Consider the following 14,053-nt stretch of genomic DNA (forward strand, 5'->3'; position numbering starts at 1 on the left):
AAAGTTTCTTGGAATTGGAAATATATTTATGACAGACATTGTTTTACGAGCTGGAAGAGGTGATTTGATTCTTTGTGATGCTTAGATTAAATATCATTGATGGATACTTTGGTAAGGGAAATTAGATTACTTAAAATACTTTGGATCTTGATTATAAAATTATCAGAGTTGATTGCAACAGATTGAGAACAGAATAGTTTAATTTTGGTTGAACAGTTAATGGATAGTGACCAAATTTAGTTCAATAAACTCGAGGTTTTAGTCATTACATTTCAAGATACATGACAATGTTGGAGTTGTTGTAACAGTACATAGCCTTGAATTGCTTCATCAATTTGTTGATAGGAAACATGTATTGTTGTTATACTGAAGTTTATTGTTATTAAACAAATAATTGGCTTAGAATTTAGAGAATTTAGTGATTTATATGATTTACGCAATTTGCGGTTTTTCTATGAAATTGGCTTTTAGCGCTGACTATTGGTTAAATATAGGGGCTAAAATAAATCATTAATAAATACAATTACATAATTAATGAATAAAATAATTGGGACTAATTAAGTTGCTCTTTATATTCTAACAATTATTTATTATATGTTTTTGAGTAATCACATAACGTATGCCTCACGATATATTTATTACTAAATTTATTTCATATCACTGTGGCCTTAATCCAATCGATATATTTTGGAATATATAGATAGGTTTTGATAGGATACAATGGGACATTGTTCACTGGGTACCACCATAGACTTTGCTCCAATTCCCATGCCTACGATTTTACTTTCAAAGCTACATATCCATTGGCACATATAACATTTTCATTAAAAGTTTATGACGGGTAAGTTTCTTGACAAACTGTGTTTACTACAGTGACATCACCACCATGTAAAAGCTACAAAATTGAAAATAGTTATCTACTGCTAATAGTTAAAAGGTAAAAATATGACTCCGTGGTTGCTCTCTCGTAGAGGATAGTACCATAGCTTCTGTTGATAGTGCAGTTATCTCCACTAAGCCTTTAGTGGGTCCGGTACATCGAATTCGATAATAGCAATATTTTCGTGGGTTGAAGCATTGAAATTCTCATGTTGGTACATTGTTGATGGGTATAGTTCCAGTCATTTGGATAAAACCTTCTAAAGTATCCAATTATAAACATCCAGATAAGTTCCCAGAGAATGAATTCTGTAAATAACATTAATTATAAATGTCTTATTTAATTAAAGTCACTTAGCGTAGGCTTTGAATCACGAACTTCAGGTATTCTCCGTAATGCTCAGTTAACATAAATCCATCAATTCAGAATCTGGTAGAGATTTTATTCAATCTGAATAATTATGTAACTGGCATGATTATGTTTGGTAAGATTTTATAATGACTAGTCGGATATTTTCTTGTCCGCAAACAACTCACCGCTCTTCACAGTTACGTGACGATGAAAGTGTGATAACATGTTACTTCTGAGGAATATAAATCTTCAAATAATAAGTGTAAAAATTTGATCTTATTCCAACAATTGATTTAAAAGTTATAATGATTTAATCGAAATAATTCTTGTTCTTTTCTCTTGGTTTTATAGAAAAAATAGTGTTAAAAATAGACAGTAGCTTGATGAATTTTACTAAATATCATTGTTGTCCAAATCGTCGTCCCATGTCGTCTGTATCTGAGAGGGCTGTTTGAAGTTATTTAATTCTTACGTACGTATGTGACACGTGCGTGCAATATTACACATCTGAATCAAAAAGAACTTAACTGAATGGACGGTCGTCAATGAAAATCTGGTTGAAAATTAAACTGGCAGTAAAAAAGAAATCGTTCTACAAAAAGGCATCAAGCAATATTTCACAACTTAGAGTAATTGTTATGAATCACTACTGACGGAAAGTATGTTGATGAATAAAGCCCCTTTTACCAAAATTGCAATGGGAAGCCATACCATTAAAACGTATAGAAATTTCATGAATGAATTTGAATGGATTTTTGAATATCTTATGGTATATATTCTCATATAAATATCGCGACTTCTGATATTAATATTATTATATTCAATACGTCACTATTATTTTGAGTGATTTATCTCCAAGGTTAAGTTTTCCACTTAAATAACAATTGATTTATATGGCCAAAATGAAGGGCCAATTAAAGATTAAACATATTATTTTAACAAAATAGACAAATTAGCGTATATTATAAATTTTCTATCAGACAGAATATTAAAAAATAAACACGAAAAACATTATTTAACCTGCCTATCCGGCTCGGATATATAAAAACTATAATATATAATTATAATAATATATCAAATTATACTAATGCATTTAAAAGAGACATCTCTCGACTTCCAGCAGCAACTCCAGGCAGCAAACAAATGAGTTAAGTATGTTTAAAGATTCCGAATTAATATTGCTCAATTTTTATTTTGTAAAATATTTAAAGAGTATCAAAGTATTATTGCGCCTGTGTCAAAAATATGTAACAAAGTGTTATGTATAAAATAATTAACGTATTAAGATCATATAACGTTGACTTTATGGTGTAAAGATGATCAATTATAAACCACAAAAATCTCCTAATTTTTCAAGTTTTTCACTTAAATTCTTTCCCAATTGCATCAAAAATCACCACTCACCGTACCACACGATATCTGGACAGAGTATGAAAATTTTCCTTGAATATTTTTTGGTTAAAAGGCTAGCGATACCATCATCTTTTGTTGATTATTCCGTATCAATTCTCACCTATGTTTTTACATGTCTTTCCAGATTCCGTGTTATCGCCCATATTTCGTATATAATTATTTACAGATACATTTTGAACTATGAATATTTCTCTTCCCAATCTTTCTGTTTTATTCTTCAACATATTTTTAGTTTTTCAACTACTATTTTCTTTTCTTTTTTGGATAAAAAGTTAAACATTTTCTGAACAGTTATAACGGACTTTTCTACAATTATATTTAATTATTTTAAGTGGTTGACTTACATGAAGTTGAATTCATTTCTTTTGCAAATCTTTTCTTTTATTATTCAAAATCACTGGTGAATGATATGGACTTATTATAATGGCGCCGAATTTTTATACTAAACTATTTTACACTTGACATGATGAATAAAATAGTTTTTTTTAAGTATTTTCAGTTTATTCATTAATTATTTACATATAGTATTTTAACGATACAAAATAAAGTACTATACGTATTTTTAATGCATTATTTATTATACCCATTATAGAATCGGACGGAAATTATTTTTAAATGATTAAGTAAATAACGACTATAAAATAACAAAAATGGTCCATACAATTAGTAATTAAAAAAGCATGAACGATATATTTAATAGAATTAATCATTACTGAACGGATATTCATCTTGCATTTTAAATATATCTAGTGTTAAACATAATCGGAGTATTTTATGTTTAGATTAATCTAATATTAATATTTATATATAAGTAACAGTTATCGGTAATAATATAGTCTGCTTATATTAAATATCGCATAATACCGCATAGAATGATATCGCGTATAATTTGGTATTTAACAAAATGGTGGGTGTGGATAACTTGCTACGATCTATATTATATTATTAATTAATGTATCTGAAGGCTTTAATTGGGCCTACGCACGCAGGTTAATATTTTAAAATGTTTTATTTACATAGCTGCCGCTTTCACTCTTCATTCCATTATTAATGGATCATAGGTATGATTTAAGACAAGACTTAAAGGTTACTACACCTGTCATATTAAATCGGCTCCATAAATAAGTCGAATAAGTAACATGGCAACAATGTATAAATGGAATGGAAAATTATATTATTTTCTGAAATAGATAACGTTTTGTCAGGTAAATTGTCTTTATTTAAATGTTTATTATTCAAGCACAATAAAAACAATATCCTTCTTTCGGTAATCAATCGGTTATCAATTAAGTTATATGGTTTTGACATTTATATTTATAAAATAACGGGTTTTCATTAAAAGTTATCATTAAACGCTTAAAATTACATTTCGACATTCATTATATTGTTTGTTTATTGTTTGATTTGAAGACATTTGTTCATGATCCAAAATACCATGTAACACTTTTAATTGTTAATTTTAGTTTCAATTATTTAAACCTGGTAATTTTGATGTCGTAGACAAAAATCGACCCGAAGGACGAACAAAATTTGAACAGCAGAATGCTAAGCAGCTGATGAATTAAATAGTTGGTGACTTTTATATCTCGTGAAAAAACCCAAAAGGAAGGAAAATTGCTACAACAGGAATTGACTGAAAATGCCACAAATTATTTCAACATAACGATTTCATTGCTTGCCAGGTAAAAATGGAAAAGTTTTCGGGTGGCGATAAAATGTAATGGCTTAGCCCAGTAGTGACGTCCACAATGACACAGAAGCGGAATATTCAAGACTGTAAAGTCTTGCTAGTCTTATGCTAGGATCGGCAAGTTATAGTGTACTACAGGACGCTAAAATGAAATGAAATTATCAGCGGAGATATCTACCGACATCAATTCAACAAAGAAAATAACGACTTGTAAAAAATATCAAAAATAGGCACTAACAGAGGCGATCCTCTTGTTTGATAACGCTTGACCAAACTTCGCAAGAGTTGTGAAGGATAAACTGTTGAACCTTGAAAGGCAAGTTCTGTTGCACCCAGTTCACTTCCCTGACATAGCACCTCTTGATTACTACTAGCTAACGATAACTCGATCCCTGTTAAGCCAACATTGTTCTTTTGAAGTGGTATCACTATGTTAACAGAAAGTTGTAGAAAGTGATGGAAAATATTTTGAGTAATAGATAGTGTATAAACCTTTCTCAATAAGTGTCTTCTGAAATTGAATAAATTGTCAGAATACCTAATAGTTTTTCGGCACTAAAATGATGTTTAACTTAAACACATACAGCATAAATTACATATGAATGTAACCTAGTTTTTGAAACTTAATATCTTGCCTAAAATCCTTGAAAATTAGGTTCATTTTCGGAGTAAAATATCTGTTTCATCCATTTAAAGTCAAATCTGTCAATCTGAAAATGAAAACTGTAGGATTACTAATCCAGTAAGGTTTTAGGATTACTTATTTTGAATCATCGAGTCGTCTTGCGAAGGGGATGTTATGTGATGATGCTACCGAGACAGTTTCTCGCTTGTAAATTTCTGATATAAGTAATTATATTATTGTGAGGTATTTAAGTATATCTGTTATATACCACTAGGCGAAACTGCCAACATTATATAGCTCAGCATCTTTTGCTTGAATTTATTAACTTCAATGAGCTTTATCATCATTTCGCAAAAACGCCATTTCGCATTTTTATTTAGACATCGATTTGATCGTATCATAATTGTAATAAAGAAGGCCTTAAAAAGAAAATCTCAAAACTCAAATTTAGAAGTTGTTTCCAAGACATGTGCGTTATTACTAGTTTTATTAAAATCTTACATTAGAGCCAGAATGTATAGAGCCAAACAAAAGGATGCCTACTCTACAGTAAAAGAAGCTAAAGCAGGTTTACCACAAGGAAGGGTATTAGGGCCAATGTTTTACTTATTCTAAATGTGGAAAATAAAAATTAATGAAAGTAAATCTGTGCATGTGCAGTTCACATATTATCAAACCCCACAAGAACCAATAACAATAAATAATACTATCATTCCATATAGCAACAACGCTAAATATCTTGGAATGAATCTTGATGCAAAACTTCGCTGGAAGGAATATGTAAAAAAAGAAAGGAACGAACTGGAGTTAAAATATAGGAACAGGTGTGGAAGAAAATCATAATTATCAGTACATAATAAATTGCTATTATACAAGCAAGTATTAAAATTTATATGGAGATGTGAAATTCAATTATGGAGGTGTTCCGCGAAAAGTAATATAAATAGAATACAAGTTTTCCTGAAGTCCTGAGAAATATTATAGGTGCATCCAGATACTATAAGACTGATTAGCTACACCGAGACCTTCACATACCGACTGTCATTCGACTGAAATTTAGAGAATCGCAAGGAGACATGAGGAGAGACTCCATCCTCATGTTAATATTGAAGTACTGTAACTTTTAGATAACACTAAAACAGAACACGTTCTCAAAATAATCAAACCATTTGATCTTCTATAGCGTAGTGTATTAAGGTGCATTTAATAGAAATACAGCAGTGTTAATACATAAACATTACTAGAGACTAAGATAGGGCATATGGGCTCGCCTGGATATACACCTACATTTAAGTTAATTTAAAGATAAATTGTAGGTTAGTCGGCAACGATTAGTAACAATGTAATAAATAAACTTGAAAAAAAAAGTTTTATTTTAAAGGTTTTATAGGCTTTGATCTTAATAGTATACAAGATTTTATAAATATCATTTAAATTAGGTTGTCCACAGGAATTGTTCAAAACATAAATCACTGAAGAATATTAATAAAAAAAATTAACTAGAGAATATCAAATTTGTTTAGAACAATTATATTAGGTGTTTAAATTTGCTAATTTCTATTGTATTGGTATTGTGTTTGGTATGATGGAAATTATAAATATGTAAATTAAATATCTTTTATACGTGATACTTTATTTAATTTTGGTTTGAAGTTGTTTATTATATAATTAGATATATTTAAATTGATTCAATTTTTTTATTGTTTTGATCATAAGAACATATTTGCCAGGAAATCATGTATCAGAATCAAGTATATCGTCCGGTTGTGATAAAAATCAGTTAATGTATAAGCAAACAATAATTTATTTTCTTAAATCAATCATTATTTAACTTATTTTAAGAAGATACTTTAGTATTAGAGATAAGATATTTGAAATTTAAAGTGACTGAGACATATTTAGTGGTTAATCGTACTAAATTTAATATGAGTGTTTTAATATTCCTAAAATTATTATTTATTATTGTTAATGGGATAGTCGATGGATATCAGTTTAATCATTACATTCTGTTTGATGTTTAGATGAACCTAATTTCACCATAAACAAATTTTGTAATTGATTATTTCATGTTATTCATAAGATTATTATGATTAATGAAGAGGATACCAAGGTGAGGAATTCTCAAAAGGAAGGAATTTAAACCATAGGAAATACAGATACAGAACAGTCACTAACCTGTTTTAAATTGCATTTAATTCAATCTAACTTCCAAATAATTTTAATAGTCAACAAAGTATTGTTAAGCTTAAACTACTACACAACTGAACATTGTAACAAAAATATCGCAAGTAAGATTATATTCAAAACTGTAACAAATTCACAGCATTCTTTACATTTATATTATAGACATAAATGTGGAATAGTAAATGAAATAATATATACTTGTAACATATATTAAAACAGGGTATAAATGAATAAAAAAAATTTGAAATTGATATTTGACTTTAGCATATATATTAAAATAACAATGAACACAATTAATTAGTTTTTACAATTTAGAAATGTATAATATGGAATGTATTCGCAATCATTAAATGAGCAGTTGACTTTTCAAAATTTAGGTATACAAAGTAAATAATTAAAATAATTGATATAAGGTAAAAGAATAAAATGTCATATATTTTGATATCTTATTGGATTAATCGTTAAACACCTTAGTTAATACTTAATCTTTATTTTTTATTGCATCTTTTCTTCTGTCACTAGATGTATGTTTCCATAATGTATAATTTCCACATAAGCTTTAACTGTGGCAAATTTTGCACCTCTAAATGCCCCCGTTTTCGTGAAAAAGGGAAGCAAAATTTTCGCTAAGCCGATTAATATATAAAAGGTTACATATGGATTTTCATTATGAGCGAATGAATATTTAATTCTATTTGAAATAAGCTGTGTATGAGGTATTAACCAAATTATTTTTATTTTCTTGAAAGATCTGTGTATGACATTGAGTTTCAATTTTAGCGTCTCTCAAATATCCGCCGCAGCTTCTCAGAGTGACACTGATCAGAGTAATACAATTTTCAATGGCTGTGTCGCATAGATACGACTGAATTTTAGTGAAGGCTTTGTGTTATGTTGATAACTAACGAGTGCACATTTTGATAATAAAATATTATAATTTGGAGGTTCTGCTTAATCGAGTACCTTGTCATGATAATTTGGCATCAGCATCAGTTCAAATAGAACATTTTCTGTGCATATACAAGAATCTATCGTATGTACTTGACGATCCAATAAAAATGAACATCTTTTCTATTTAATTCCCAAAATTTCTTTTAATTTATAAGAAAATTGAAGAAACATTAATATTCCTTTAAAATATAAAATAAATACCGAACATAATACAATTTAAATATTATTTTGTGATACGCTCACGTATAAAATAAATTTATAATATATAAGGTGTCCCAAAAAAAAACTATATGAACTTTTAATTTACCCTAACACGAAAGTGTTAGCACCATTGATCATTTTAAAGAGCTTGCCATGATGGTCGGCATCCAGAAAGTGGAAGAAAGTGCATCGCCAACATTTCTGCTGATTGCAAGATCATCAAGAAGCAATTCGTCGGTTCATCGAATAGCCAAAAAGGAGATTGACTTCAAGGCGTGCAAGCTCCAAAAAGTTTAACTGAGAATAAGAGGGTAAGACTGGAAAGATGTCGCCAACTCAAGCGTCGGACCACTGCTCAGCGATGAGGGCGTATTCTTGTCACGGGCGAGAAGCCCGTTCACCGTTTAGCAAAGGCACAACTACCAAAATGGCAGGAGCTGGTCCACTGAGGCTCGTCATGGTCTGAAGTGGAATTTACGCCAGCAGCAAGACACTCCTCGTTTTAGTGGATTAAGGGGTCAAAATCAATTAGAAACGCATCGTTGCGACATTCTCAATGCTGGAGTACTTTCTTTGGCTCAGCAGCACTTTAGCGATGCTAATTGGACGTTCCAATAGGACTCCGCTTCGGCCCATAAGGCAAAAGCGACGCAAGACTTGTGCCCTAGGTATAGCCTCCCTATTAGCCGGAACTCAGCCTGGTGGACTACAGTATGTGGTCCATTTTAAAGGCAAGGGCCTGTGCTCCGCGCCGCAAGACCTTGCAGTCGCTGAGCAATCATTGTGTCGAGAATGGGACCGATAGTCGCCAGACCTGCGGCCCATTGCCGAAAATTTCAAATCGCGTTTAAACCTGTGTATCGCCGCGGAGGGAGATCAATTCCTAAAGGTCTATGTTATTGTTAGTTATTGCTGTTTTGATAAATGTATCTCATTTAATAAATTAATCAATTAAAATCTTTCATGCAGTTTTTTGGGACATCCTGTATTTGTGTATATTTTCTATCAATGGTTCAATTTAGTTAAAATTAAATTGTTTCCTATATAAATCTAATCTTAGAGATAAATCACTTGAGCACTTGTGACGTAGTAGATTTGAAGGTATTTATACAAAAAATTCATCTATAGATTATGTTGTTAACAACTGAAAATCATGAAGTTATTGTGGGTTTTAACAATATTATTTGTCATAACAGTGTTGCCAAAAGGAACATTGGCTGTTGCTAATGGTACAGTCGATGAACCCCACTCCAGACCATGGATCGCCATGGTTTCGGCTAGTATTTCGCTGTTGGAATATCAGCAGTGTGCTGGTATTTTGATTAGTTTAAATTATATTCTCACAGTCGCTAGCTGTTTCCATACGGATAGCAAATATGTTCAGTAAGTTATTGCATATGATATAGTGACTATATTTCTAGTAAAAAGCTTTAAGTAGCTTAGTTGCTACATAGTCTTGCCATTGTTATTGCTAATTATTACTACTTGCAGAATTCACTCATTGGGTACATATCTTGGTGTCTACAATTGGGATACTCTAGAAGGCTTTGTTCAAATGTCAGGCATCATTCCTATCAACAAAGTTTATCAGCATGAAAACTTTAATGCCACTACTTTCGAAAACGATATCGCTATTATTGAACTCGATATACCAGCCAGGCCTATTAAAGGTTTAGTGGAGATAGCTAATTTAGCTACTGAAGAAGATGTACAATTAGGGCAAGTTGGTCGTGTCAGTGGATGGTATTACCCTATTCGAGAAAGCAACCAAGGGGTAATATTATTTTCTTTTTTGTTTATAAAAACTGATTGTTTTGGCTTATTTTTGTAGCTTTCTCATGGCGGAGAAGTGACCGTGGTAGACAATTCAGTTTGTCAAGAAACTTACCCATCATATGTCATAACTGAAAACGTTATTTGTGCTAGTGGATATGTTGCTTTCTGCAATGGAGACCAAGGAACTGGTTTACTTATTAACGATAAAGTAGTAGGTATGGGAGTTGGGCCTAAGTCGGTGTTGGTACCCACTGAACAATGTCCCATTATACCTAACACGTACTTATATATTCCCAAATATCTGGACTGGATTAAAGCTCACAGTGATTTGGAATAGGAAATATAAACATATTATTATATAATTGTACATTTGTAATAAATATATGCATATATTTATTAAGGGGCTTGATGATGAGAATATATAATATATAATTATTCAGCACTTTATATTAGTTTGATTTCTTATTTTTTTACCTCAAAAATCCTCTAAAATTTGAAGATTTATTGGACTTTTTTGACATATAATTGATTCCAATCACTCTAACATAAAACAATAATTGAAAATATTTATTTAAAAATTGTTTTCAATAATATAAATATAATTCGTTTAGTTTATGTGCCAAATGTGCCAATGTGCCAATGTGCCTCTCAAACAGAATTGAACACAAGTTTTAATTTGCTAAATAATTGTACTGTCCCCCAGATGAACTAGACATTACAATTAATGTTCTAATATATGATTATATATAAAATAATCATAGAATCAAGTCATATATACTAGTTACTGGTCAAAATATCGCGGCCTTTATTATTAATGTGTTATATATTTTGCCATAATTGTTTATCTCATAATCACAACTTTACCTAAATATAATATACCTAACAGGCAATTCTAAAGTAGATAATTCTAAAACTAATAGCATTAGAATCGTTCAAGTGCTAACAAAAACTGCTCAAAAATGTCATATTTTCATAATATTGAACATACCACGCAAACTCATTTTACAAAAAAATATGTAAAAAAGTAAAAAATAAGACAAAACAACAAAAAAACAAAGTCATTAGATCGCAATTAAAATAAGACAAATATTAAATAAAACTAGTGTTAGATTGTTACATATAACAGGTCAATTGATATATCCCAGGCCTGTCATATAGATAGCGCTACTAGAATTAAATACATATGTTTTTAGTTAGCCCTTACCCTCAAAAGCGTGTATAAATTTGAGAGCTCTCGGATCATTAGTTTGTTAATTATAGCATTTTGAGTGAAGCAACTTTTGTTATTGTGAAAAAAATTGATAAACAGGAATTTCGCGTGTTGATAAAATATTGCTTTTTGAAGGGAAAAAATACGGATGAAGCAAAAACCTAGCTTGATGCTGTGTGCCGAAAACGGCCGCATTTGAAGAAAAAGGGAGCGCTTCTTCACCAAGACAATGCATCGTGTAACAAGTCAGTGAAAACGATGGCAAAAATCCATGAATTGGGCTTCTAATTGCTTTCTCATTCACTGTATTCTCCAGATCTGGTCCCAGTGACTATTTCCTGTTCTTAGATCTGAAAAGAATGCTTCCTGGGAAGAAATTTTCGTCGACTGAAGAGGTGATCGCCGAAACTGAGACCTATTTTGAAGCAGAGGACAAATCGTACTACAGAAATGGCATCGAAAAGTTGGAGGGTCGCTATAATCAGTGTATCACCCTTGAAGAGAATTATGTTCAATAACAAAAACTAATTTTGCCAAAAAAATGTGTTTTACTATGGTAGGCCGGGGATTTTTCAATTGACCCGTTATTGCGTTAGAACTAGTGATAACATGGGAATAAAATCAAATTAATTAATCAAAAATATATTGTCAAATTTTGTTCGAAGCTTATTATAGTAGTATATTAAGGGTTACTTTACATAAGAAATTATTAACGGCAAATTTTGCCAAGGGTTTCGAATGTGAATAGATGATATACAATAATACCAGAATGCTTTGAAATGCCGAGAAAACTCTAATTTGATATGTATGAACATAGGGAATATGATATAAAATGGTTCTCTGTGTTTTACTATTACAATTTATTTATTTCATTTACACTATCTATTAAATATATGTTAAATATACTTACTATTATTTCTTGCTTACCTTTATACTAGGCACAATCTTGTTAATTGAAAGTATTTGGAACTTACCTGAAACAAAAACAAAATTATATCAAAATTAAAGTAATAAAAAAATAACAAGGTAAGATGATATTCTAATAATGTTTTTAATTTAAAATTTTATTCAGAAATAGTAAAAAGGACATAATCAAAAATAAATCAATAATTCGATCTTTCGATGGCCAGATACAATGAAAAACTTCTGAACAGTAGCTTAGATTTTTTAACAACTTTTTTCATGTTTTATAATGCGATTTTATTCATATAAATCCTATACACCATAATAAAACCATAATTTCGTCACTATGGACGTTTTGAGATTTCTGGTCAAAATTCATTTTGAAGTCATTATTATATAGAATAGAATTAATAGAATTTTGCACAGATCGAAACAAATAATAGTCAGACAGAGCAAGGCCCGGGTTATATCATGTATGTATCAGAACTTCACAGCAAACCTTCTGCAGATTTATGAAATATGTGTGTGGTCTAGCATTGGCGCGAAAGAATCTTTTTGATTATGTTGATCAATTTCGACGACTGGAAATGATAAGTTGTTGCTTGTAGGAAGTCCAATTGAGGGTAGGCCCATTAGTTCCATTCTTTCTATCGTTCGATTTTGTTTAGTTTAAGCAGTAAGTCGCAAATTGTAATCTTGGCCCATTTCGCAACAAAATGTTCAGTGCTAATTCATGTTTATCAAGTATCGAGCTTCTTTTTGGTAATCAGTGTTACGTAAATAGTTTAAAACTACTTTATGGCCGATTTAACATCGAAATGCCTGGAAAGAAAGCGAGTAACCAATTCTGATTCTGGATTTCACTTAAGTAATCATTACCATGAGTGTTACACAACTTTCGATAGTTCTTCACAGAATTGTTCTTTTTTCCGAAGGAAAAAAGGTAAATATGATGAAAATAATCTTCTGAAATCACCATTTTCAAGGTACAATAAATTTCGATCGAGTAAAATAGTGATTTTCTCATGTTCCATTTATATTTTATGTTACCTTTCCAAACAGCTATAGTCTAGTTTTGTGGAATAAGTATTATGTGCTACTTTAAAGCCGCCTATTAGGAAAAACGCCCAAATTACTTTACCCCAAACTTAATCTAAATATTTAAAGAATTAAAGAACTTTTTTTAAATATCTGGTAAAAAAGGGAGACTATAGTGAAAAACTCGAATTAAAGAATTACTCACAACAAATATATATTTTAATTAAATATATGTAAAACATGATGAAGATCCTGTAGGCTTTTCAATGTAATCATTGTTGATAAAATGGTCAAATATGTTTGCGAGGTTTATTCGTTTCTCAAAGAAGCTATCAAACCAATCTTCTATGAATTATAAGTGAGAAGATATAATGTTTTTAATTTTGTGAAATGATATGCCTTAATAAATAATATATGTTTAGATATAGCTAAATGTTGTAATCAAAAGCGTGAAACCGAAAAATAATTATGTTTAATTTATGGATACCATTGATATAGCAATAAAATGATAGCTCTTTATTATATTTATGTAGGACCATATTTTCTATATTTTCTTTATTTGTCTATGATCTCTTTCTCTCTTAATATTCCTAAATTTTATTTAACTACGTTATTTAATTGTTTTATATTCCTGCAAATGTACCTCTTTTGTTTACAATATGTTAGTTGCTAGCATGTTTTTTGGTCAATGATATATTTTGGAGAAAATGCGAAGTATCAACATAAACAGCTGTTAAAAAATCTAATCTAACTGCTAACTATAAAACCGAGTGTTTTGATCTTACACAGCCTGCTTACTGGCGCGACTGGGATTATTGTTCCTTACTGTTG

General features: G+C 30.4%; 3 protein-coding genes across 3 annotated transcripts in view; 2 read left to right on the forward strand and 1 right to left on the reverse strand.

The window, feature by feature from the left end:
- The window catches only part of stet (stem cell tumor), a 325,321-nt gene that overhangs the window by 144,668 nt on the left and 166,600 nt on the right, over nt 1–14,053 (reverse strand). The window lies entirely within an intron of this gene.
- Nucleotides 1–14,053, forward strand: part of LOC143198567 (brachyurin-like) — a 54,913-nt gene that overhangs the window by 38,527 nt on the left and 2,333 nt on the right. The gene's annotated exons all lie outside the window — the stretch shown is intronic.
- On the forward strand, nt 9,411–10,516 carry LOC143198559 (granzyme E). Its single transcript, XM_076407873.1, has 3 exons — nt 9,411–9,678; nt 9,787–10,069; nt 10,127–10,516. Exons 1-3 carry the CDS (start codon nt 9,449–9,451, stop codon nt 10,406–10,408), a joined length of 795 nt encoding a protein of 264 aa, XP_076263988.1. The 5' UTR covers nt 9,411–9,448; the 3' UTR covers nt 10,409–10,516.

Source organism: Rhynchophorus ferrugineus, unplaced genomic scaffold, assembly GCF_030347505.1.
Source record: "Rhynchophorus ferrugineus isolate W39M unplaced genomic scaffold, kcgeb_rfMv2 rfM1, whole genome shotgun sequence".
Classification (NCBI taxonomy): domain Eukaryota; kingdom Metazoa; phylum Arthropoda; class Insecta; order Coleoptera; family Curculionidae; genus Rhynchophorus; species Rhynchophorus ferrugineus.

Bases quoted from the DNA above. Each gene is read 5' to 3' on its own strand.
- LOC143198559 (XM_076407873.1), top strand. From the start codon at position 9,449: ATGAAGTTATTGTGGGTTTTAACAATATTATTTGTCATAACAGTGTTG. The intron at 9,679-9,786 runs GTAAGTTATTGC...TACTACTTGCAG, and splicing joins ACGGATAGCAAATATGTTCA to AATTCACTCATTGGGTACAT. The intron at 10,070-10,126 runs GTAATATTATTT...TTATTTTTGTAG, and splicing joins TTCGAGAAAGCAACCAAGGG to CTTTCTCATGGCGGAGAAGT.